We start from the raw sequence: 25,412 nt of genomic DNA on the forward strand, positions 1-25,412 counted from the left end.
GGACTCCATTTTCCTCAGTGGCCCCTCTACTTTCATCCACAAATTAGATTTACAAAGTAAATGTTAGACCAACCAAAAAGATTTGCAAAATTAATGCTATTATATGCATTAGATAAATATTCGGGTGATCTACGAATTATTTCGATAACCTGCTTAGCATAAAATTTATTTTTTTCTTTATAATTATTATATAAGTTGAAACATTTATATTATATATGTCTAAAAAAAGTATGATTAAAATAATATTATAATTTATTTACAAAAAGAATAATATTATAATTTAAAATTTAATTTTGTTTCATCGATATAAATTAACTTCATTACTTTTTATTATACAAAAATTGTGTATTTTTAAATAAAATTAATATAATTAATTCAATATTTATTTTATTTTATTCAATTTTTTCGCATACTGTGCGCATTCAATTTTTTTAATTAAATCTTTCAATATTTTTTTCCTTAAATATTTATAATTATTAGTGTATTCACTAAAAAAAACATTTGATAGTGTGATATTATTATATGCATTCTTCTTTTATCTAATATTTATACTCCTTTCAATTTGAGCAAGAAAAATTTATTAGAAATTTTTTTATAAATTAGTCACATGAAAAAATAATGTAAATACTACAATATTTATGATTACTATTATTAACAGTAATAGTACAACATTATCACAATTATCATAATTTTATGAAAATATCAAGGATCACAATGAAACATAAGAATTGATATTCTTTTAGCGACATAACTTAAACTACAATGAAATTAAAACAAAAAATAAATTAATATTAAAAAATAAATAGAAAATTTTGAAAAAGTAAAATGATAAATGGATCTCGAGATGGATGTCGTCAATAGGTTTCTAACAATGTTTGATGTGTATTGCTATTATGTTTTCATTATAACCGGTTCAAAAGAATATGAAGATGTACAAATAATCAAAACATGAAAAATATTTATGTTCATTATAATTTTTACCTAATTTTTTTCTTCTTCGAGGGTAGATGAATTGTGACAATCTATTTCAAAAAAGACTATTTAAATCGCTTCAAACATAACTCATCCCAAATTCAAAGCCTTCAATCTTTTTTCAAAAAATATTTACTTTGCTAAAAAATAATTTCTCGTCTATGAATTGGATTTTAAAGCACGGAAACTTTTTAGAAAAAAAAAACCATAAAATTAATGTCATATATTCACAAACATAAAAGAATTGGAGAATAAAGAGAAAAAAAAATATTGTCATGTGCCCTCACTCACCTTCAAAGTAAGTCGAAAAAGATTAAAAAAAAAAAAACTAGAAAAATCCAATTAACTTTCTCTTTTAAATGGGAAAACGATTAGGAGTCGTTACACGATCATACGACTCATATTCCATTGTTGATTCATCCTACTATAACGTTTATGACTACAATAAAATCATTAATATATGAAAAATGGAAGGACTAGCTTAATGGGCAATGAAAATATTATTTAGGAGGGAGTTATTGAAAGGAATAAATATTTAGGACATATTCATCGGAGAGAATTATTGAAGGGAGGTTTTATATGTACAGAACGTAGTAGTTATTACCATTGATTTTATACATTTTGTTTCAGTAAATTGAGTAATACATATATTTTATTTTTATAATAATAACATTTATATAGAAAAAGTTTTGGAGGAAAAGGAGTTATTACAAAACTTCTTCCTTTTATATTATTATAGTTGTTTGATAAAATAAAAGTATTTAAAATAAAAATAAATAAATTTTAAATAATATTTTTGAGAGAAAAATAATTAATTTAAACATATTATTATTAAAAAATATGCATGTATACATTTTATTTAATTTTAAAATTAATAAATAAATTTATTTTCTTATGCTTATATTTTATATTGTATATAATATTACTACACGAGTTAATTTTTTTAATTCTTATTTAATGTTTAATACAGTTAAAAATATACACAACTAAAAAATATTCATGCCAATAAAATATTAGCATTGTGAGACTCTTAATCCTTATTTAGTCATGTTTTAGAAGCTTTTATTTAATAATAAAGATATTGTAGTATTTTCGCTTTTTGACCTAAAAGGTGTTTATTATAAAAAAAAATTATGCAAATGAGATTATTTTTAAACTATTTTAAAAAAAGGGATAATTAATGAGGGTATCGCTGGTCAACATAAAGTCACCTCTTATCATATATATATATATATATATATATATATATATATATTTTTTTTTATAATAATTCAAATGTGATTCAAAAATGGAGTCGTGCTAGTATTTTTTTATTTTTGTTTTTATTTTTTTTTTATTGTAGTGTCGCTTTCCTCATAGGATATAGCCTAATTTTTTGTGCATAGTATTGCTACCCTCCGGTGACCTAATTATTTTATTTTATTTTATTTATTATTATTATTATTATTATTATTATTATTTTAGTGTTGGTACAAGGAGTGGAAGACTTAATTTTTATTTATTTTTATTACTGAAGTGTTGCTATAGGTTGGGAGACTTAATTTTTGTTATATAAGTATTGCTACAAGGGCTAAAAGACTTAATTTTTATTTGTGTTATTATTTAAGTGTCGCTACAAAGAGTGAGAAACTTAATTTTTATTATTATGTAAGTGTTGTAGTGGTTAGGCGACTTGTGTTTTTGTTTTTTCTAAGTGTGGCTTTAAAAATTATCCATAATATCCAAGTAATGATATGCAAAATAAAAGTCACAATTTGATTCATAATATCCTAATAATGAATCTTTAAAATAAATAAAAAATACAACACAAATTAAAATAATTAGAAATAATAATTATTTGTAATAAAAAAATCATGTTTTTACCACTGTATCTTACAAATAAACGTACACAACTTATAATACTGGTATAAAGGACCAAAACATTATTTTAAAAATAGAAAATGGGCAGGGGACTAGCAACTAACAACACTAGAAAAAGAAGAAAAACACAGATTTCCCAATGAGGATAATAACACTAAAAACAAAAAGGTTTTCCAAAGGGGATAGCAAGACTTAAAAAAATTATAAAAACATAATGGCACTTACATAATAAAAAATAAAAAAATAATAATTAAGTTCCCAATCCTTGCAACGACACTTATATAATAAGAAAATTAAAATTAAGTCCCCAAATCCTATAATAACACTTAAATAATAATTATAATAAATTAAATTAAATCTTCAATCCTTGTAGAGACACTATGCAAAAAAAATATAAAAAAAAATACCCCTTTAAAGTAAGAACACTATAAGAAAAAAAAAACAACTTAACTCCATTTCTGAGTCACATTTAAATTATTATTAAAATAAAAAGATAATATGATAGAAAGTGATATCATGTTAATCAAAGACACTCTTATTGATCACTATTTTCAAAAATAATTTGAAAACAACCCTATTCAACCATTTAAGTAATAAATTTCCATAGACTCTTCAGGATTAAAAAGTTCAGTATTTTCTTTTGAAAAATATTGTAGTAAAAATTAAAAATATGCTATTAATAAAGAAAAATGATAGAACTTCTGAAAACATCTTCCGAAATTCATTATGAACGATTAATATAATAATTTAAATTATAAAATATTAAATTAAATAATTATTTTATAATAAATTTATTAAAAATAATAATATTTTAATATTTGAAACGTGATTCGGAAAACAGTGTATCATTGCTCATTAATAAAATAAAAGATGATTTGATAAGTGGATGGAAGTCTGAATTGTGAAACCCCCGTGTTGTTTGAAAAATGTTATCTAGAAAGTAGACATGATATTATGTCGTGCACACGCGTCCTGCACTGCCGTAAAAAATGCTGATCACAAGGGTCCCATCTCCAGCCTGGAATGTGAAATTGACCAACTTACACACAAACTAAACTAATACAAATAAGTAATAACTGTACGGTACTCAATCACTACCCTAAACAAAACTTGCATGTCATGGACCCAAAACCAATCCAATTAAATTTCCTTCCTATTCCCAATATAGTATTCACAAACACAAGCTAGCTACAACTCAAATTTTTTAGCCCCTAAACTTTCCCATATTCTTCTTTTTGGCCTTTTTCAAACAAACAATATCTGTCCTAAGCTTCTAAACTTGCTAATTATTTACTCATTTTTATCCTAGTTTGAGCGCGGATCATTCATTCCCAATGTAAAGGGATCCACAGCCTTAAAGCTAAAACACGAAGATACATCTAAAATCAAAATATCAATTGGAATTGTGAAGTCTGCGACACGACACCCTGCACTCAACCTCGTAAATGGTCACATTTGCGCTCGAAAAAATACCCGACGTTTAAAACTCCAATTCATTTTAGTCTCTTTACACCGTAAGGCTCAATATACATCTTCATTTACTAACCAACTAGGTCACAGCCCATTTGTTCATTTGATCAATTATTGCAAGCATTGTGTTACTTATGTGGAAATAATCGCAGATATAAAAACATACATTACAAACAAGTCATTTTCTAAGCTTGCATTTATAACAACATTCACAGTGAACAAGATTAAAAAAAAAAAATATATTAACACAACAGACACACAAAGAATAGGTCAACCATAACGAAAATCTTTGTCTTTACCCGGAATAGTGTCTCTACCCGTGGTGTGTTAGGTTATTTAATAACGAGGATAACGTAGTCCAAAGTCCAAAGGTCTCGTTATTCTCAACAGCACCTTTTTGGTTCCTTGTTTGTTCCCTCACCTACAATCCTATACGGCTATACCTATTCCTACATAGACCAATACCACAGACCATTGTCTTATTACTCTAGCAGGACGTGATGTGAATGATTTGATGTATGTGACCCCCCAACACCGTTTCCCCTTTCCCTTGCCATTCGTCAAATCATATCTCTCTTTGACCCTACCCCCACTCGTATCTTTTCCCTCCTAAATTTCTCTTTCGTTTCCATTACGTGGCACTAACCCGTCATGCCCACGTCACTCACTTCCCTCACACCCATTTACAGTAATATCCCTCCATGATTCCAGATCTAAGAGTGGGCCCACTTGTCGTTTACGTGGCTCACCCCGCTGCCCTGTTAGGCCCAATCACCCAAAAACTCCCCCTTTCAAGTTTCAAGCCCAATGCTTCCCTGACCCATGCCGTACTTTCGCCAGCAGGAATGATATAAACACGGTTCAAACAAACGTTGCAGTATTGAACCAAACACAAGTCATTAGATCCTCAATTATTAGGGCAAGAGCATCATCATTCAATCAATACAAGTTAAAACTATGGCACAATAATAAATTAAAAATTATAATGAACACTTGATAAAAGTTATCAGGATATAAATATGAAAAACCACAAAGTAAGTAACCTCTTTCACTGACAAAAGATACCCCAGAAAAGAAGACATATATATTATAATGTATCTGTAACAATAATAATAACAACAATTTATAATATATGAATATGAATATGATATATGATATATATATAATGGCGGGGCCCGGGACCGGGTTGGAAGTTGCGGTGTTACGTTATCTAGCGCTGGGGTACATCGGGAGTAGAGGGTCGGGGCCGTTTATTTGGCGGCTCGGCTTGTTGGTGGGTTGAGGCAGCGAAATTTCTGTCGGAAGGGGTGTCACAGCTGGCACAGGTGGCGGCGTCGAGGACGCCGACGGGGCTTGACGGCGACGTGGGTTCGGCTATTGTGGGTTTGATGGTGGAAGTGGATGCGAGACACGTGTCCAGCACGTACTCCTCCATTAGTTGGTGACAGCATCTCACCATTTCCTGTCCCCGAAGAACAAAGATTCATTGCAAAAATAATAAACAAACAACCAAACAGCCTCGTCATCACCCAATAAGTCTGTAACACACACACACACACACACCTCAATTAATAATGATGAAGAAGAAAGAAATGGAATAAATTACTTGGTTTAGTCTGTGATGAAAAGAGAGCGGCAATTGTTGGGCGTTATAACCGGCGGAGCAGAGGACGGCGGCGGCAGCGACGGTGGAGGGCGCAAAGGCCAAGAAGTGATGCACTGGCAGAATTGAAAAAAGACGTTGAAGGAAAAGTAAAAGGAAAAAGAATAGGATGGGAGTTAGAGGTATGTAGTATGTACCACGGGTGGTGCTGAGAATGAGGTTGGAGGCAGTGGAGAAGTGATCGATGGTAGAAGATGAGGAGGGGAGGTTGGAGATGAAATAATGAAGGTAATCGAAGGGCGTAACGGAGCGGAGTCTCCATTTGAGATGAGTCATGACCCAAAGCTCCATTCTTTGGACTGTTTTGGGGTGGAAGATGAAGGTGGGGTGGAACAATTGGAGGTCCAGTAAGAAGGGGACATGAGACTCTTCCATTTTGGCAGCGAGAGAGAGGCATGCGACGGATAGAAGCTGAAACGCCCACCCACTCTCACTCGGAAGAGAACAGCACGAGAGGAAACGGTCCAAATAGTTGACGGAGAGAAACGCCGTCACGGGACGGAACTCGTAGAATGCCTGCACCTGCATTGCCCAACACTTGTTAAACATCCAGTTAAGATCCAATTCTAACGCTACAGGCCGCCCTACCTTTAAGATCCAGTTCACGGCCTCCACCCGCCCGCTCACGTCCACGGAGCGCTCGCGGCACCGCCGGAGGTAGTCGTTTTCCGGCATGTGGTGCCTCTCTGCCAGGAGGAGGGAGCCGATGGCTTCGTCGTGCTCGTCGTGGAAATGGGGCGGCGATAGAGACATTGCGGCGGTGGGTTGAGAATGAGAAGGGGGTGTTGGATCATGGCTGGGTCTTATGGGTTTGTTTTCGACATATTGAAGTGTTTTTTCTCTTTTCTTTTTCGCAGAAACGAGGAGTTGTCAAGCATAGACAAGACAGAGGAGAGAGAATGGAGTATGGAGAATGGAGAATGGAGAATGGTTGTATGTATTAATGGCAGTGACATATGCGGTGGAGTGGTGATTTATCTGTCCACATTCTTCCCTCTTCACACCTCTCCTTATTTCCTATTTCCTATTTATCAGAACTACTAGTATAAAATACTCATTCTTCATAATAATCAATCCCATTCACTTTAATATTTCATTTTTATAAAATAAAATTTTATAAAATTAATATAATATATCTATTTTAAAATATACTAAAATATAAAAACTTTAATCACTTTTAAATTATTGTTTAATTTTAACAAAATTTGATATATACATATAAAGTGATATAAACTTTCAATCTAACAATTAGATTTACAAAATTCACATTAAATATAAAGTTATTGAGCAGTGTAATATTTGGTAAAAGTTATACCGGTGTAATTATAACCCTTATATATATATATGTATGTATAGAAGAGACATCTTTTTATTCTAGGAGTAAATTTACCTAAACTTACTTCGTTCAATAACTCATGTTCTATATCAAATTTTAACGATCTAACCATTCAATTTAAAGTTCTTAATGCATAGATCAAATCTGTAAATTTTTAGAAATTTTGAAAATTATTTAATACTTTGTTTCATTAATTTGAATTAGGGGTGTTCATGGATCGATTTTTTCAAAAAACCGATCCAAATCGAACTGAACCGTTTTATAAAAGTGGATCGGTTAACCGATCCATTTTTTATAAAGTGGATCGGTTTGGTTTTTCTAAAATATGGATCGGTTTTTTTGAAATTGGATCGGTTCGGTGCGGTGCAGTTATCCACTTTTTTACTCATATATGGATCGGTTTTTCTAGAAAACCAAACCGAACCGAACCGATCCACTTTGTAAAAATGGATCAGATAAATGAACCGGTTTTATAAAGTGGTTCGGTTCGGATTTTTTTTCAAAATGGATCGGATTTTTCAATATGGATCGGATCGGTTATGAATCGGTTCAGATCAATTTGGATTTTTTGCACACCCCTAATTTGAATCAATGTATAAAATGATTTCATGATTATCCGTGAATTTGAATTAATGAAATGAAGTATCAAATAACTTTTAAATTTTATAAAAATTTTCAGATTTGATCTATGCATTAAGAACTTTAAATTGAACGGTTGGATCGTTGAAATTTGATATAGAACATGAGTTATTGAACAGAGTAAATCTATCTAGATAGACTTACTTCTAAAGTAAAATAATCCCTCCTCATCTATAGAGTTCAAACGACACCGATGTAACTTTTACTAAGTGTTACATCACTCAATAATTTTAAATTAAATGTGAATTTTGTAAATTCAACTGTTAGATTGAAAATTTTTTACTTTTAGATTATATATACAAAATTTTATATTAATCCAAGATGATTTGATACTTCATTCTTATAAAACAAAATTAACGTAATATATCTATTTCAAAATATACTAAAATATGATTACTTTGATTATCCTAAAGTTATTGTTCAATTTTAATAAAATTTGATATACACATATAAAGTGATAAATTTTCAATCTAACAGTTAGATTTACAAAATTTATATTTAATTTAAAGTTATTAAGCGGTGTAACACTTAATAAAAATTACATCGATATTGTTTGAACTCTCGTCATATATATATATATATAACTTTTTAGACGTGCTTTCATCGATAACCCCAATATATATCATTACGCAACGTTATACTTTCTGACCCATGAATACTTTCGAGAGAAAAATATGCAAACGTTTTTTACTTTCCGATGCAAAGGAAGAGGGGAGTTAAATTTGCGTTATCTTGGACGTAACTACAATAGGTACACGCATTTCATCATTGTAATACTTAACAGAACAACTGGATATTACAATCCACTTGGTAATAAGAGTTACGCTGTACAGGTAGGGGGTGGGCAGATGGACCCGGGTCCACGGACCGGTCCGTAAGCTCACGAATTTCGCGGATAACGGGCTCATTTTTTTCCAATCTGGATGATTATGTCTAATTTTTGAGCCCGGCCCGTTAAGTCTGTGGACTTGGCGGATTTAATCCACGAGCTCGCGAACTAGTTCGCGGATTTCATATTTAATATTTTTTAAATATTATGATTTTAATATTAAGTTGTGTATTTAATTTTTTAAAATTATTATGACATTAAAATTATGTTTAGTTGGTATATATTTGTCATTTAAATTATTTTTATGATATTTTGATGTTTTTTTTATTGAAAGTTTGGTACTATTATTTAAGTATTTGTAATTATTTTTATTTTAATATTTTAATATTTAGTATTTTAAACCATTTTAACTATTGATAAATTTTAGTATGATAAAATTTAGCTTATAAATAAAAATATTTTTTTTCTTCTAATTTTATGTATTTTTATTTTTAAAAATTTTATTTTTTAACCATTATTTAGGCCCGTAGACTGGTTCGTTATCCGCGGATTTTGGCGGGCCGGATACAGACTTAAAAAATAAGTTCATTTATTTTACGGACCGGACTTATCCAGCCCGTATAAAACATGAGTTTTACGAGTCGGGCCTTAAACGGGCCGGACCGATCTGTATACCCACCCCTATGTCCAGGGTCTCAAGAATAATAATGGGTGGTGTCTAAGCAGGATAGTATAGTATTGGTCACTGTACTTGTATTTTAAAAAAAATACACCTACTTATTTTAATACTCTTACAGATAACAACTTTAATTTTCAGCTTCATAAAATGTTTTCAAACTTTGTAAGATAGTTTTTCTATTCAACGGAATTTTGTTATTTAAGAATGAGTTTAAACAAACATACCGGGACTCGTTGAGTACTTATATATTTATATGTGCACTTTGTTTATTTGTAAAATCAATGAAAAATATTATTTAAAAATTTGTTACAAACATAATATTAAATTATTTAAATATAAGTTATAACGCATAATTAAACATTAAAACAAATTTTAATGAATATGTTGACATTGTGTCATTTTTATTATTAATAAGAGAGATAAAAGACATATAGATGAGATAAGAGGAAATTTTTTTTTTTTACTTTTTTCAAAATAATTTGAAATTATTATTTTTAAAAATTTCATAAATATTTGAATTTCAATTTCTTCATAATTTTTCTATCAAAACAAAATATTTCACTACAGAAAATTTTAAATTCATCAAAAATTTAGTTACTTTTGTTAAAATCTCCCGTCGAAACACACCATTGCTCTCTCTTCCAGTTTTTCTAACTTATGCAGTACTTTCCAGAGAGAAAATGATGCGAACATTTTTCACTTTCAAATGCAATAAAATAAAAGGAATTATGGAGTTGGATTAGTGCTGCGTTTGACATAATTGCAACAGAAACACACTTCATCATTGTAGTATTAAACCAAACAACTTATTAAATTCTCTTTTCTTTTTTTTTTTTTCTAAAAGAACATCATTAAATAATACTATATATGACAGGTTAAAATTTATGATGAAGGAATACGTAGCTTGTTAATGATTGTGTAGTTTAAAACAAATAATCAAAATTGAATAATAATTCATTTCTCATCACAAATATTGATTCGTGAACATGATCAACTCGATTATATTTTAAGAGATGTTGTAGTTATTTTGACTAACCCAATTATAATTGTAACAACCCGACGTTAAATAATTTTCAACCCGATTAACTATAATAATAATAATTATTATGCTAATATAATAAAAATTTTAGTTATTTATAATAAAATTTTAGCTATGAATCCTGTTACTGGTAGTAATTCTAATGTTAATTTTGGTTCAGATCCTGATACTGATTCTGGTTGTGATCTTGATTTTGACATTGGTGGGTGGTGATACTGATCATAGTGTTAGTTTTAGTGCTGGTTCCAGTTAAGCTTCCAATGAATATGAATCTGTTTTATAGCGAAGACTAAGCATTGGTGGACATTTCATGGCCTTCATTTAGTTAAAAGACCATGATGGGCTTAATAGAATGATTGTTAATCAGACTGAAATTCAATGGCTATTGTTCACCCACTCATACTTGGGGTTAACGTTTCATTGAATAAATTTGACAATATTGTGTAATATATAAAATGTCGTTAGATATAAATGTCGAACCATTTTTCCACCAACACTTGGTTGAAACTAAATTAATGTTTTTCATGCGAGTTTATAAGACAACACGGGAACGTGATTTCCGCATGACAAGGGCTGCCATATGGGCCCACTTAGTCTTGGCCATGCCATATATTTCAAGTCCAATTGCACCACACAGATTTCAACACTTCAATTTGCACGTTCCTCATATGTACTTCATCGTAGTTATCTCCTCTCATGTGTTTGCCACCTTGAGCTTGGACTCAATTGCAGGCTTGAAGCCCACAAGACAGTTGGATTCACATGGTCATAGTCCAAGAAGAGTGGCCTAAGAAAAACATGCGCCTGTCAAATAAGTGGGCACTATGGTCCTGTTGAAATTCCCAATACAAAATATATTCCACGTCAAGTACCATACATGTGTAAGACATAAAGACAAGAACTTAACATGCAACTTTGTATTGCAACTCTTGCTCGAAAACCTTTTATTTGTGAGGCGATGATAGTATTTTGTTTTATATTCACACTTCAGCAATTTGTGTAGACACTTTTGACACAATAAATTGTCTCAAGAATGATAGATTTCCTATTGCCCTCAATGTGATGGGAAAAATTTGCCGAGGTTCAAAGGAAGTGAATAGAAATCTTCACTTCTCTCATCCCGATTGAAGCTCCTGAAATTTTCCCACCAGTGTCTCCCACTGTCTAGGCGAGTTGAGCTGTGTCCATGCTTCAGTGTTAAATCCAAGAAGTAACCAACTGTAATTGCCACAGTTGCTGGGGATGTGAAAATCGCTTGCATTATATTGTTGAACTGCGAAAGGAGAGTTACAATGAACCATAGGAACCGAAGATAGCTATAGTAAAATAAAATTCATAAGATTAAGAGTCAAGGTGAAATTTTCAAGCAGTATATACAAACCGCAGTGGAGCCGGTATGGAGAGGGCCATGTCCGTTGAAATAATGTGGAACAGATAAACCCATGCAGAGAGAAACGCCAAGGATGAACATTGACCTGTAACTGTTTAGATTGCAGTATTGAAGACCACTAAGGCCAACAGATGCTGCTCATCATTGCAATCAAATTCACAAGTAGTTCAGGAACAAAACATGAAATTAGCATGATGCAAATGGAAATACAGTTTACATGACAAGTTTCATGGCCCACTTTTTTTTTTTTTTTAGGTCATTAGCTTGTTAGTTCTCATAGCATGAACATACTCATAAAAGAATAAGGAATCATTTTCCCTAATTGACATCATTTTCTATGCATCAGACCACATAACGCATAAATCACACACATACCTACGAAGGCAAAGAGAACGCAGTAAATAGCTGCTATAATTGGCAAAGGTATTGAAGCAAGAAATGCTCCAAATTTTCCTGCAGAAAAGCACAAACCTTAATGCGTAAAGTAACAAATAACACATGTAAAGCTAGATAAGTTTGGTTTTTCATCACTTTGGCTATGTTTAAATCAATGGAAAGGGGTGTCACAAAGGAGAATGGAATGAAATGACATTGCCACCAGTGCTTGGACTGTTAATTTTCTTACCGTTCAATTCACTTCTTAAATAATGAAATTAAAACCCTTTTTCCTTTCCATTACAAAATATTCAAACAATGTTATGATATCCATTTCATTCTTTTCCAACTTTAGTTAAATATCCAAAATAAAGCCTTAGAATGAACAAATTCTCCAGTACACATAAAATATCACACATGTTTCGCTTTCACCATAACGTATGATGTCTACAAATTTGAAGAAATCGTTGCAACACCTAATATAGAGAAGAAAAGCATAAATCCAGCAGATATTTGAATGACTCTGCGACTTCCTACTCGTGTTAAAGCCAAGAGTCCTGCATTTTCACTTAATGTCAAGGAAATAAAAAAGAAAATCAGTTAGATAATGCTTTCAATATGCTAATATAGTAGCAAAAGAAAATTTTCCAAGTTTCAGACAGTTAATAGAAGGCAATTAGGCAGTCGGCGGATTTTCTTATGGGCTAACATCTTCAGAAAGCAAATTTACAGACTTTCATGTGACAATTGAAGCAAAGAAATTAATTGATTGATTTAATATTAGCAACTCATCTTATGCTTAGATTCAGGACAACTTAGATCCATAGACTAAGAATAATAGATAGTCAAGTGATTTTTAATGGTAACAAAATGTACACTGATGCAGTGGATCCAGCTATTGCGCCAAAAAGGCCATCCAAAAGAGTACCTATGCCCTGAAATCGTCAAACTTTGACTTATTATAAGTCTAATTTTTTAGAAGTAAACGCACTACAAAAGTAATGTCGAAGAATCCCATAGTACCAGCCAGCCAACACCACGACCAAGCACAGATGGTGGAATAGGGGTTGCTTTGGCTAATCTTGATGCTGCAATGAATGTCCCTGTTGACTGTTCTCAAAGAATGAAAAGAGAAAAACTTGTTTCAAAGTAAAGCCAAATAAAAAGAACTTTACTGGTATACCTTTTGATCAGAAATTGTCAAATTACAAGATAATTTTAAAAAGACTAAGGGCAGTTCACAGAATTTTCGCAAATCAAATTGTCATGTGCAAAATATTGCTAGCATTTGCCTTTGTGATTATTTTATTAAAAAATATTACAACAAACCTCTACAATTGCTACAAGAGAAGCAGCAACCGTAGCAAAAATATCACCAGTATCGAAAGAAGGGCGTCCCCATTGAAATGGAAGTGGAACTCTTATCCTGCATAAATGGAGTGAAACAAAATCTGATTGAAGAATGGAGTTTTAGATGACAATCAACTTGAATGAATTAACCATGAACAAATGACCAGGCATCCATATGTGAGTATATTTTATTAGAGGTGCTCAGAAAACATTCAGGTTCTTGTACATAGTTTTAAATGCTAGTTTAATGCTTTAAAAAGCCGTAGATATCATCATCTTTGACATCACAAAATATAATGTCTTTGAAAGCTCTACATGATTTTTAATAACACAAGCAAGCTACTTAAGACTGACCAAGGAGCAGCACTAATTAACCCAGATCGATCGGTACAACAACTCAATTTAGTGTTAGGCGATCTTTTTTTGTATGCACCAGCTGCAGTCAAAATTTCAGCAAATGCCCACGCAATTCCAATGGAGACTATGGTTGCAAATCGATCAGCTTTTCTTGATCTCATCCTTTCGGGAATGTACTGCAAGTCCGTTCATTTAACATAAGTAGAAATATCAATTTTAAATGTTGATTTATTTTGATATATATTAATATAATATACACAGATAACAAGGGTAAATCACTTCTCAGACTACCACGATTTTAATCTTCCTACTTAAATTTAGTTCAAGAGTCGGCCAAACCTAGTGAAATTATGCATATAGCAAAGTCAAGCAGAAGCGTATACATATTTTTTGGTCTAAATCATAAAGATCCACCACAGAAGACTATCTTATTCAAGCCAATCCAATAACATATAGAATATGGTGGGACTAGCACTTGGTAAATTTTGTTCCATAATTAAATCCTTGCTTAAGGAAAACCATACATGTACCACTTAAGGGAGTTATATGGTGGTTTGAGGGAAGACACAGAGAGCTGGAATGATAAGGAGGGAGTGGGTTGGAATTCCAACTAACATAACTCTCTAATTTGTAACATTTGTCCATAAAAAAAAAATCTACCAGTTGAACAAACGGTTGGTAAAAGCATATATATTTAATAGCAAGGAATTTGGATAATAAATTAAAAAAAAAATTAGAGCTTATACTTTTTGTTATCGATTAAACTAAAATGGTTGAGAGAGACGTGTAATGAAAGCAACATACCTGGGACAGGAGGACAAGGATAACAAATGCAGGGATACCAATTTCAACACAATCAACCAACTACAAGAATCAAAGCACAACCAAAGACCAAGTTTAATTTGTTAAACAACCGGTGAAAGAAACTTACGAGCAATATGCTTAAGAAAAGAGAAATGCATGTACTCTTTGAAATGCTAATAGAAAGAGCCCTAGGCCGGTGAGAGTGACGAGTGGAACCGCACTAAGCGGGCTGAGATACCTGCGACATCAGTATTAATATTAGTTAAATTTTATATTCTAAAGTATAGATGATTTCTTCAAAGAAGCAAAAATTGTAGTATGTATCTTCCGATAAATTTCTCTAGAAGTATTTATAGAGGAGAAAAATCATTAAGAAAAATAAGACAATTTTTTTCATAAATTAAAATTAAATTATACATTAACAAATTTTCAGAAACTTTCTTTTCATAACTTCTCTTGCATAAATTAATTTTAATTTAAAAAAAACTTTATTTCAATTTTATTCCAAGAAGCCATGATACTATAACTATGAAAAGAGAATCAAAAGTGAAGCATGTCCATTACCTGGCAAAAATCCTCCCAAATCCCAAAAAGCCAATAACGATTTGAAATCCAGATGCAACAATAATCGCCCCCTGCATGGCTCTCATGGATTGTATGAATCTCTAAAACAAATGCAGCCAAGAATAAATTGGTATTAGTGACATGCACAACACTTTTTCTAGTAATTATATAATGTGGACTGACTCAGTAATTAACCTGATGTGGATCTGCAATTACACTCATTCTAGTGGAAACAGCAACGGAAACAAAAGGAATGAGGAAAACATAGGATGCTCCGACGACCACAGGAAGACGTGTTCCAAACCACGTTTGCAGCAGTGTGTTAATTGCCGCAACAAAAAGTAGAGTCTGTATCATTTCAGCCTTCTCCACGTCCATGTTCTAACATTTGCATGATTCAAACATGAATAAATTAATAGGAATAAGGTATAAGAAAATGAAAGCAGCAAAAACTCTATTACATTGTCACCACCGACGATAGTGACAAGGATGGTGGAAGCCATGACAATGGTTCCAAGCGCAACCAGGCAATGCTGAAATCCAACAAGAATCCCTTCAGCTGCAATGCAATCAAACGAAAGTCAAAAAAGATTAGCACAGTGTTAACTAAGGTTAGATAAAGAAAGAAAGAAAAGGTTGTGAAATGTGATGTACGCCATGAGGGAGAGCTTGTAACACAGTAATCAACACCGGGAAGTTGTTCCTTCACGGGATGAGGTTCCAACTCATCCTTGTTTTCTCTTCTACCATCTTTCATTGTTTCTCTTGTTTGTTAATGTTTACTCTGTCTCTGTTTTCTCTTATATATATATATATATATAGTGGTGGTGCAATGCAGAGAATAAATAAAAGAAGCAATTTGTTTGTTACGAAATGAAATGATGAGTGAGGGTAGGCATAGACCGTGTGACTGTTTTTTCCTTTCTGGTATACACTTGCTTCGCGCACTTTTCAGACAAACCACGACATGGCCTATAGACTATATATGGATCAGATTTCTAGTATTGGCATTTGGCTCTGTAAGAACACTGCACACTGCACCTGTTGGTTATACTTATAGTAGCTTTTTTAATTTTTCAATAGTGCTAACTTTTATTCTTCTTACATATTTTAGTAAAGACGTTTTAACATGTTCAAATTTGTTGTTTGGTTCTTGGTCTGTGCCACACAACCACTTCATCATATTTCATAATATCAATGCGTGGAGACTATGAATTGAATATATATATGAAGTAATAAATAAATAAATAAATCAGCAGAAGTGAATATTATACAAACGCTGCATCATGGGCCACTTTTTACGAGGTTGTCGCAGTGATTATTGGTTTTTTGTGGTTGGTAATGATAGCTTAGCTTACAACCTCTTTTTTGGCTTTGCATCGTTTGAGTTATTGTTTGTGGTTGTTTGCTTTGTTTATGGAATGACTTGCTAATTTCAAATTTGTACAACTATGTTTCAGTGATCAAATGTTGGAATACAAAATAAGGAATAATATCATGCTACTTGTTCACATGAAAATGTTAAACCCCTCGCGTTATTTGTGGTGTATGGGTGAGAGAAAGAGATATAAAGAGGGAAAAAATAGGTATTACAAATGATGCAATAAAAAATCAAGAGAAATAAAAAGAAAAATATAATAAAAATACGATTATATGAGTGATGATAATAATAACTCTTATTGTTGACCATCTTTGCCTGGCGTCGGAATTTATTACAAAATAAAGCTATTCATAACTTGATTAAAACAGGGTTCAAATTCAATCCTCCTCTTTATTGTATTTCTTTGTTATGCAACGACTTTCAGGGTTTTGCTTACCCCGTAGCATTGTAAGGTAGTTTTAGTTTGGTCTCCGGTTGATCAAACAAAAAGGCTTCAATCGCCTTTTTTAAACAATGTTTCAAAAGTTGCTTCCATGTTCTTATGTATTAGTGATATAATTTTATAATGCATTTAAAATAAGTATATATATTTAAGATTTTAGTATCTGCATTAAAGTTTTCCATTAAAAGAAGAAATTGCAATTTGTAAGACATACATTAATTGTCAAATCACAAGACACACGCAGAAATTAATATGATACAAGGGTTTGAAGATAAAATCATGTGCATACTATTCTAATTCTCCATTTCATCTCATTTAATTACTTAATTTATCTCTATAGCCATACATTCATTAGTCACAGCTTATTGAATTGAAAGTTTTCTCTTCAGTTATAATATATAAGGTAAAAAAGAAGAAGAAAAATGAAAATAGAAAGACTGAAATTAACGGATTCCAATTTATGATGTAGTAGTGTAATTTTTGTACTTTGTATAGTATATTCCACTGTGCTGCTAATGCTATTTATAATCTATAAGGAATAACTTCTATACAAGGTTTTTTTTCCTATACAACTTACAAGGTATACCTTGCCGAAACTTAAATTGCTAGAAACATAATTTTGAAAAACTATACCTTGCTGGAACATGCATCACCACAAATAAATCAACTTGTTGAAACATAAATGCATTCATTAGCTTCTCTATTGATGACCGTTTATCATGAAGGAAAGAGAACAAGACTATAGATCATACATTTGTAACCGAAAAGTAGGGGAAAAAAGTGAATAAAAAAATTTGTTAAAAAAAAAAAAGAAGAAGAAAAACAGTGCATGCATTTAACAATGGCCATTGGCCAGCCTTGGGATCAGGCTAAAGGGGTTTCGGCCCAGGGTCCAGGACTGTGATGGGCTCAAAATATTTATATAATTTACAATAAAATATTTTATAATTATTTTTTATAAATAGATTGAAATTACTATCTTTAATTATGTGTCTTTGTTTTTACTATCTAACGATATATTTTTCTTAATTATATAATATATCGTTTCGCTCGATATGAATGTCCCCTTTTTTTTTTCCACCAACAGTTTGTTAGAGTTGAAAAACGGTGAAGTTAGAAGCTAATTTATTGATTAAAAAAATTTGGTAAATTTAACTAATAAAATAATTGATGAATGTAAATGACATAAAAAAACATGTTTAATAATTTAAAATAACAAGAAATTTTAAATAAATCAATAAAAATAAAAATATGAAAACAAAAAAAGTTAATAATTTATAGACTAAGCTATTTCAAGTAATTTATAAAAATAAACTAAAAACTATTAAAATAAACTTGCATACCAATTATAAAACAAGTTTATTTAGATTAAGAAAAATGCTTTAAGCCTATGTTCTGAAACATCCTCGAATATTTAATATATTGCCAAACACTATTTACTGTTGTTTCTCTTGGGAGTATTTGACAGCACGGGAGCGTGATTCCCGCGTGAGGGCTGCGAAATGGGCCCACTCACTCACTGTGGGCCATGGGGTTTTAAAATCAGTCATAACCATTTTAAAAGTGACGCGGTAGCCTGTACTGCAACAGAACGATCCCAGAACGGCCCTTGCTGCAAGCAGAACGGGTCGTACTGCAAGCAGTACGGCCCGTTCTGCTTGCGGGGAAGGGGGGTGTAGGGTGAGGGGAAGGAGGGTGCGGATAGGGAGTGTAAATTTAGGAATTTCATTTTTTTTAAGGGTAATTTAGATATTTTATATATATTTTTTTAAAAAGGGGGTGTGTTTATAGGAGAGTGGAGGTGTGTTTATCATCTGCCTCCTTTGAATTCTCGTCTTCATGCATCATTGTGCACTCACGGCCCAAGCAGGGTGGCCTAGTAAAACACGAGGCCCAATTGAAATAATCAAAGAAACTTGATGTTAGTCAGTATCGCTATATATAAATTGCAATTTTTGCTCGAATATCTTTCTTATACAATACATGCTTATATTTGTGTACATATTAGACAATAAATGATCAAAGGAAAGATAGATTAAGATTTCCTCTTGTTCATGTTAAAAATGGAAGTGCACTCAAAACGATGGGAAAAATCTGTTGAGGTTTAAAGGAAGTGAATAGAACTCTTCACTTCTAGTATCCTGATTGAAGGTCCTGAATTTTTCCCACCAGTGTCTCCCACTGTCTCGACGAGTTGAGCTGTCTCCACGACTCACTGTTAAATCCAACAAGTAAGCAACTATAATTGCCACAGTTGCTGGTGATGAGAAAATCACTTGCACTATATTGTTGAACTGCAAAAGGAGAGTTACAATGAACCATAAGAACCAAAGATAGCTGCAGTAAAATTAAATTCATAAGAATCAAGGTAACGTTTTCAGTTAGTATATACAAACCGCAGTGGTACGGGTATGGACAGGTCCATGTCCAGATAGCAACAGATATTCGTTGAAATACTGTGGAACAGATAAACCCATGAAGAGAGAGAAGCCGAGGATGAACATTGACCTAAAACTGTTTAGGTTGCAGAATTGAAGAAAACCAAGCCCTGCTGATACTGCTCATCATACAAGAAACATTTCAATCAAATTCAGGAACAAAACATGAAATTAGCAAGAACCAAATGGGAATACATTTTATATGTCGAGTTTCATGTCAATCACTTGCTTATTTTTGGTTTCTAGGTCATTAACTTTTTTGTTCTCACCAAATGCATATACACATAAAAATGGAAGAATTATTTTCCCTAACTGTCTGTCTATGAAACACATAAATCAGTAAATCACACACATACCTACGAAGGCAAAGAGAACGCAGTAAATAGCTGCTATAATTGGCAAAGGTATTGAAGCAAGAACTGCTCCAAATTTTCCTGCAAAGAAGCACAAACCTTCTTAGGTAAAAAAACCAGTTGAACAAAGTGATACATGTAAACCTGGATAAGACTGATTTTTCATCACTCAGGCAATGTTTGAATTGATGGAAGAGGATGAGACAAAGGAGACTGGAATGAAATGACATCAGCTGCAGCGCTTAGACTGTTCAAAAGGAGGTAGATTGGAATGGAATATATACTATCTCATTCCATCAAATACCTCTATTTTTCTTTCCCCTATTTGGAAGGTATAGGAAGAAATTAGTTTTTCTTAATTTTCTTACCATTATATTCATTTCTTAACTAATGAAATGAAAATTCTTTTCAATTCTATCATAAAATATTCCAACAATGTAACAATATCCATTTCATTCTATTCCACCTTTTGTTAGATATCCAAAATAAAGCCTAGAAATGAACAAATTTTCTAATACACATAAAGTACAACACATGTTTTTCTTTCACCAATACGTCTCGAGTGTTTACGAATATGAAGAAATTGTTGAAGCACCTAATATAGAGAAGAAAAGCATGAATACGGCGGATATTTGAATGACTCTGCGACTTCCTACTCTTGTTAAACCCAAGAGTCCTGCATTTTCACTTGATGTCAAGGAAATAAAAGGAAAGACAATTAGATAGTGCCTAGTATGATAGCAAAAGAAAATTTTCCAAGGTTTTTTAAGGCAATTAGGTAGCCAAGTTATTCATATATTGGGTCAGATTATTTTCAGACAGAAATGTTCCTAGATCAACCACTAGCTAAGAATAATATCTAGTCAGATGATTCTATAGGTAGCAAAAGGTACACTGATGCAGTTGATCCAGTTGCTGTGCCAAAAAAGCCATCCAAAAGAGTACCTATGCCCTGAAATCGTCAAACTTAAACATATAAGTCTAATTTTTTAAAAGCAAATGCAGGTACAAATGTAATGTCAAAGAATAGCATAGTACCAGCCAACCTACACCACGACTAAGCACAGATGGTGGAACAGGGGTAGCACTGCCAAATCTTGATGCTGCAATGAATGTCCCTGTTGACTGTCCTCAAAGAATAAAAAAGGACAAAACTTATTTCAAAGTACATCCAAATAAAAAGAAATTTAATCAAATACCTTTTAATTTGAAGTTGTCAAATTGCAAGATAATATAAAAGAACTGAGGGGGAAGTTCACAGAACTTTCACAACCCAAATGTATAGTCCACGAGTCATACTGATAAGGTACACATTGTAAATATATAAAATATTCTAGTATTAGCCTTTTTTATTATTTCATTAAAAAATATAACCATCCCCACAAGTTTCTAGACATATAGATATATATTAAAAAAAAAAGGCAAACCTCTACAATTGCAACAAGACAAGCAGCAACCATAGCAAAAGTATCACCAGCATTGAAAGAAGGACGTCCCCATTGAAATGGATATGGAACTCTTATCCTGCATAAATGAAGTGAAATCCAATTGAAGAATAGCACTTTAGATGACCATCCACATGAATGAATTAACCATCAGCAAATGACCAGGCATCCATGATTCATGTGTGCTTGTATTTTATAAGCGGTGCTGAGAACACATTCAGCAATCAGCACCTTGTACATAGTTGAAAATGCTAGCTGGTTGCATTAAAGCCTTGTATATTATCATCTATTATATCACTGAATATAACATATGGCTTTGAAAGCACTACGTGATAATAACACAGGCAAGCTACTTAAGACTGACCAAGGAGCGGCACTAATTAACCCAGATCGATCTGTACGACAACTCAATTGAGTTTTAGGCGATCTTTTATTGTATGCACCAGCTGCAGTCAAAATTTCAGCAAATACCCATGCAATTCCAATTGAGACTATGATTGCAAATCGATCTGGTGCTCTTGATTTCATCATTTGGGGAATGTACTGCAAGGTCAATGATTTAACATAAGTAGAAATATTAATTTAAAATGTTGATTTATTTTGATATATAATATACATATTTTGATCTAGATCACAAATATGCATATAGGCTAAATCAATGTCAAGTAGAGGCATATATATCTTTTGATCTAGATCACAAATATATTTCCTATGAGACAATCCTATCTAGCTAGCAACATCCACAACATGATGAGGCTAGCTCGGGTACTTTTTTTCCACAAACAAGGTTCAAACCCAAAACCTTGTGTAAAGAAAATGAAGCATGCGCCACTTGAACAAAGTATTGGTAGAAGCATATATATTTAACAGCAAAGAATTGGAGAGCATATTAAAAAAATTAGAGTTTACATTTTTTGCCTCACTATCTTGTTGCTGCACAAATATTTCAAAAGAATTCAACTAAAATGGAAGAGAGAGAGAGAGAGAGAGAGAGAGAGAGAACAGTAAAGAAAGTAACATACCTGGGACAGGATTACAAGGATAATCAATGCAGGGAGACCAATTTCAACACAATCTGCCAGCTGCAAAAATTAATGGACAACCAAAGATCAAGTTTGTTAAACAAGTAAAAATCAGATGAAAGAGATTAACGCCAATATGCATAAGAAAAGAGCAATGCATGTACTGTACTCTTGGAAATCCTAATATAAATAGTCCTAGGCCAGTAAGTGTGACAAGGGGGACCACACTAAGCGGGCAGAGAAACCTGCGATATCAGTAGTTAACATTAGCGAATTTTTCTACTCTAAAATATATCTGATTTCACCAAAGAAGCAAATTGGACAATAACAATCAAAAGAGATTCTCAAGTATGTAGTGTACCTGGCAAAAATCCTCCAAAAGCCAAAAAAGCCAATGATGATTTGAAATAACGATGCAACAATAAGTGCCCCTTGTATGGCTCTCATGGATTGCTTAAATCTCTGGAAAAAAAAAATTCAGAAAACACGAGTCAATTAACATCAGTATCATGCACTAAGACTTCAAAATACTAATGAAAATTACCTAATTTCTAAGTAAAGTCTAGTGAAACAGCATATCCATACTGTGCATTAATTATTTTCACCTAGCTCTAATTAGAGAGAGCTTTAGTACAACAATGTGGACAAAGTAATTAACCTGGTGTGGATCTGCAAAAAGACTCATTCGGGAGGAAAAAGCAATGGAAACAGCAGGGATGAGGAAAGCATAGGATGCCCCCACGACCACAGGAAGACGTGTTCCAAACCACGTTTGCAGCAGTGTGTTAATGGCAGCAACAAAAAGTAGAGTTTGTATCATTTCAGCCTTCTCCACCTATTTTTTTTTTTTTTTAAATGAACAAGTTTGGTTCAACTAAACAAAAAGGTATGCATGAAAACGAAAGTATTAAAAGAAGTCGAAAAATTTAATTACATTGCCACCACCGATCAAAGGGACGAGTAAGGTGGAAACAATGACAATGGTACCAAGCACAACGAGGTAATGCTGAAACCCAAGAATGATCCCTTCAGCTGCAACCAAACGAAAGGCATAAACTTTAGGGTGAGCAAAAAATGGGTGTTAACTAGTAAGGTTAATAAGAAAAAGGGGGTGGCAAGTGGCATTTACGCCATGAGGGTGAGCTGGTAACACAGTAATCAACGCCGGGAAGTTGTTCCTTCACGGGATGAGGTTGGAAGTCGTCAACTTTTCCTCCTCCACCTGCCATTGTTTGTTTGCGTTGTTTAGTATATGGATAATGGTGGTGTTTCTTATAGTGCGCAGGTTTGTGCTTCGTTTGTTACGAAATCATGAATGAGAGTAGGCGAAGACGTTGCGACTCTAGTCTAGCGAGTGCTTTTCCGTATACACTTGGCGCACTTTTCAACAACTGTCACACACCACTCTCATTATTTTCTTCGCTCAACTTATGGTAATAATGGCTGAGAACTCTAGCATTGGCAGTTTTAGTGTAACAAGATAGTACCATACCACCGCTTATAATAGGTTTTTTTTCTTTTCTTTTATTTTCAGTATTAACTTTTATTCTGTTTACGTATTTTAATAAATTGGTGAAATTCACCATTTCGTGATTGGCTTAAAATCTGCACCCCAAATGTAAGAAGCTGTGACATACAACAGCTGTGAAATTTATTGCTTCGTCTTTTTTTTTTTTTTTTTAGCTTATTCGACATTGAATGTATCATACAAATTATCTCCCATATGCTTCTTCCTTCTGTTTTGGGATTTTTCTGCAAATTCTCTATAGAGTGATTGTTTTGTAAAATAAAATAAAAATATTAATCTAACGGGCCAAGCAAGTTTCAGGTCATTAATCCAAACCATTAATTTACTTGATATTATATCTAATGGTATAGATTAAGTGGTGCATCTGGAGCACTTTTAACGAGATTGCCGCAGCGATGATGAGATCACCTTAATTGGTTTGTTGTGGTTGGTAATGTTAGCTTAGCTTACCACTACCATTACCTCTCTTTTTTTGGCTTTGCATCATTTCTATAATTGTCTGCAATTTGTTTTGTTTATGGAATGCCTTGCAAACTTGTACTACCATGTTCCAGGGTCAAATGTTGGAATACCAAACAAGAAAGATCATGTCAATTGTTCACCACCTTTCTATGGCGTCCAATTTTAAAAATAAGGCTATGCATAACTTGATTAAAAAAGGGTTCAATCGCCTTTTGTTAAAAGAATAATAATTCAAGAAATCAGTTCCATGCATGTTCTTACTTTTTAATATATTTATAAAGAATAAGAGTGTGTATTTAAGATTTTAGTATATGCATTAAAGTTTCCTTTAAATGAAGAAATTGCACTTTGTAAACATATATTACCTGTCTTTCTTGTCTAATCACCAAGGTTTCGAAAATCGAATTCAACAGACCATTCATTTTAATTGAAAACCAGTTCTTTAATCAGTTTAATTTAAAATATCATTTTACAACAAATTAGTGAAAAATTGGAATTAAACTGGTTTGAATTAGTAATTAATTTATTTAATTTTTAAATTTGAATTTAAAATATTTTAATAAAAATACATATTCAATAAAAATTATAAATTAAAATTACTTATTTTTAATACTTATTTCATAAATATAATTTAATCATTTATATTATTTTATAATTTTTAATATCTTTATTTTTTTTATAATTTATATTATATTAATTTAATACTTTTTATTCTAGATGTAAACTTATTATTATTTTGTTTTATTTTATTAAAATTTAAACTTAAATATATATTATATTTAATTTAAATTTTTACATACACAATAAATATTAAGAACTTATAAATAATATTTTATTTTAATTTTTAATATTATAATTATAATATTATATTTATTTAATATTATTTTATTAATAACAGTTATTATTAATATTATCTTATTAATATCAATTTGATGACAGTTAAATTATTAAACATTGAATCAATATCTAAACTAATTCAATATCCAGTTTAATTTTAAAAACATTACTAATTAC

General features: G+C 32.0%; 3 protein-coding genes across 4 annotated transcripts; all 3 read right to left on the minus strand.

Moving 5' to 3' along the window:
- Positions 1-5,245: 5,245 nt before the first annotated feature.
- LOC109794651 (cyclin-D1-1) lies at positions 5,246-6,965 on the minus strand. Of its 2 annotated transcripts, XM_020354097.3 has the most exons (4): positions 6,554-6,963; positions 6,103-6,487; positions 5,909-6,021; positions 5,246-5,764 (listed from the first exon to the last, which is right to left on the minus strand). In XM_020354097.3, exons 1-4 carry the CDS (start codon positions 6,716-6,718, stop codon positions 5,513-5,515), a joined length of 915 nt encoding a protein of 304 aa, XP_020209686.1. In that variant the 5' UTR covers positions 6,719-6,963; the 3' UTR covers positions 5,246-5,512. The 2 variants fall into 2 exon arrangements, with proteins under 2 accessions (XP_020209686.1, XP_082916308.1); XM_083060182.1 differs by having other exon boundaries at positions 6,103-6,965.
- Positions 6,966-10,424: 3,459 nt separating this feature from the next.
- Positions 10,425-16,309, minus strand: LOC109787814 (nucleobase-ascorbate transporter 4). Its single transcript, XM_020346387.3, has 14 exons — positions 15,982-16,309; positions 15,789-15,886; positions 15,523-15,708; positions 15,328-15,428; positions 14,926-15,001; positions 14,764-14,823; positions 13,957-14,135; positions 13,582-13,678; positions 13,276-13,362; positions 13,129-13,187; positions 12,729-12,820; positions 12,253-12,330; positions 11,869-12,011; positions 10,425-11,760 (listed from the first exon to the last, which is right to left on the minus strand). Exons 1-14 carry the CDS (start codon positions 16,082-16,084, stop codon positions 11,542-11,544), a joined length of 1,578 nt encoding a protein of 525 aa, XP_020201976.1. The 5' UTR covers positions 16,085-16,309; the 3' UTR covers positions 10,425-11,541.
- A 2,744-nt stretch (positions 16,310-19,053) lies between these two features.
- LOC109787806 (Xanthine/uracil permease family protein) lies at positions 19,054-23,813 on the minus strand. The gene is made up of 14 exons (XM_020346377.3): positions 23,538-23,813; positions 23,343-23,440; positions 23,067-23,243; positions 22,770-22,870; positions 22,578-22,653; positions 22,409-22,468; positions 21,751-21,929; positions 21,369-21,465; positions 20,980-21,066; positions 20,835-20,893; positions 20,537-20,628; positions 19,945-20,022; positions 19,547-19,707; positions 19,054-19,444 (listed from the first exon to the last, which is right to left on the minus strand). The coding sequence occupies exons 1-14, from the start codon at positions 23,635-23,637 to the stop codon at positions 19,226-19,228; spliced, it is 1,584 nt and encodes a 527-aa protein (XP_020201966.1). The 5' UTR covers positions 23,638-23,813; the 3' UTR covers positions 19,054-19,225.
- Between the last annotated feature and the right edge of the window lie 1,599 nt (positions 23,814-25,412).

Source organism: Cajanus cajan, chromosome 7 (genome assembly GCF_000230855.2).
Source record: "Cajanus cajan strain Asha chromosome 7, NIPB_CcT2T_4, whole genome shotgun sequence".
NCBI lineage: Eukaryota > Viridiplantae > Streptophyta > Magnoliopsida > Fabales > Fabaceae > Cajanus > Cajanus cajan.

What these genes read in the sequence shown, in the direction of transcription:
- LOC109794651 (XM_083060182.1), bottom strand. Translation starts at nt 6,718, where the DNA reads ATGTCTCTATCGCCGCCCCATTTCCACGACGAGCACGACGAAGCCATC. An exon ending in CATTCTCAGCACCACCCGTG is followed by an intron (nt 6,022 to 6,102) that starts GTACATACTACA and finishes CAATTCTGCCAG; the next exon opens with TGCATCACTTCTTGGCCTTT. An exon ending in TTCATCACAGACTAAACCAA is followed by an intron (nt 5,765 to 5,908) that starts GTAATTTATTCC and finishes CTTCGGGGACAG; the next exon opens with GAAATGGTGAGATGCTGTCA.
- LOC109787814 (XM_020346387.3), bottom strand. Translation starts at nt 16,084, where the DNA reads ATGAAAGATGGTAGAAGAGAAAACAAGGATGAGTTGGAACCTCATCCC. An exon ending in TTTGGGAGGATTTTTGCCAG is followed by an intron (nt 15,002 to 15,327) that starts GTAATGGACATG and finishes CTGATGTCGCAG; the next exon opens with GTATCTCAGCCCGCTTAGTG. An exon ending in GCTTTTCTTCTCTATATTAG is followed by an intron (nt 12,331 to 12,728) that starts GTGTTGCAACGA and finishes GCTTTTCTGCAG; the next exon opens with GAAAATTTGGAGCATTTCTT.
- LOC109787806 (XM_020346377.3), bottom strand. Translation starts at nt 23,637, where the DNA reads ATGGCAGGTGGAGGAGGAAAAGTTGACGACTTCCAACCTCATCCCGTG. An exon ending in TCCTTGTAATCCTGTCCCAG is followed by an intron (nt 21,930 to 22,408) that starts GTATGTTACTTT and finishes TTGACCTTGCAG; the next exon opens with TACATTCCCCAAATGATGAA. An exon ending in GCTTTTCTTCTCTATATTAG is followed by an intron (nt 20,023 to 20,536) that starts GTGCTTCAACAA and finishes GCTTCTTTGCAG; the next exon opens with GAAAATTTGGAGCAGTTCTT.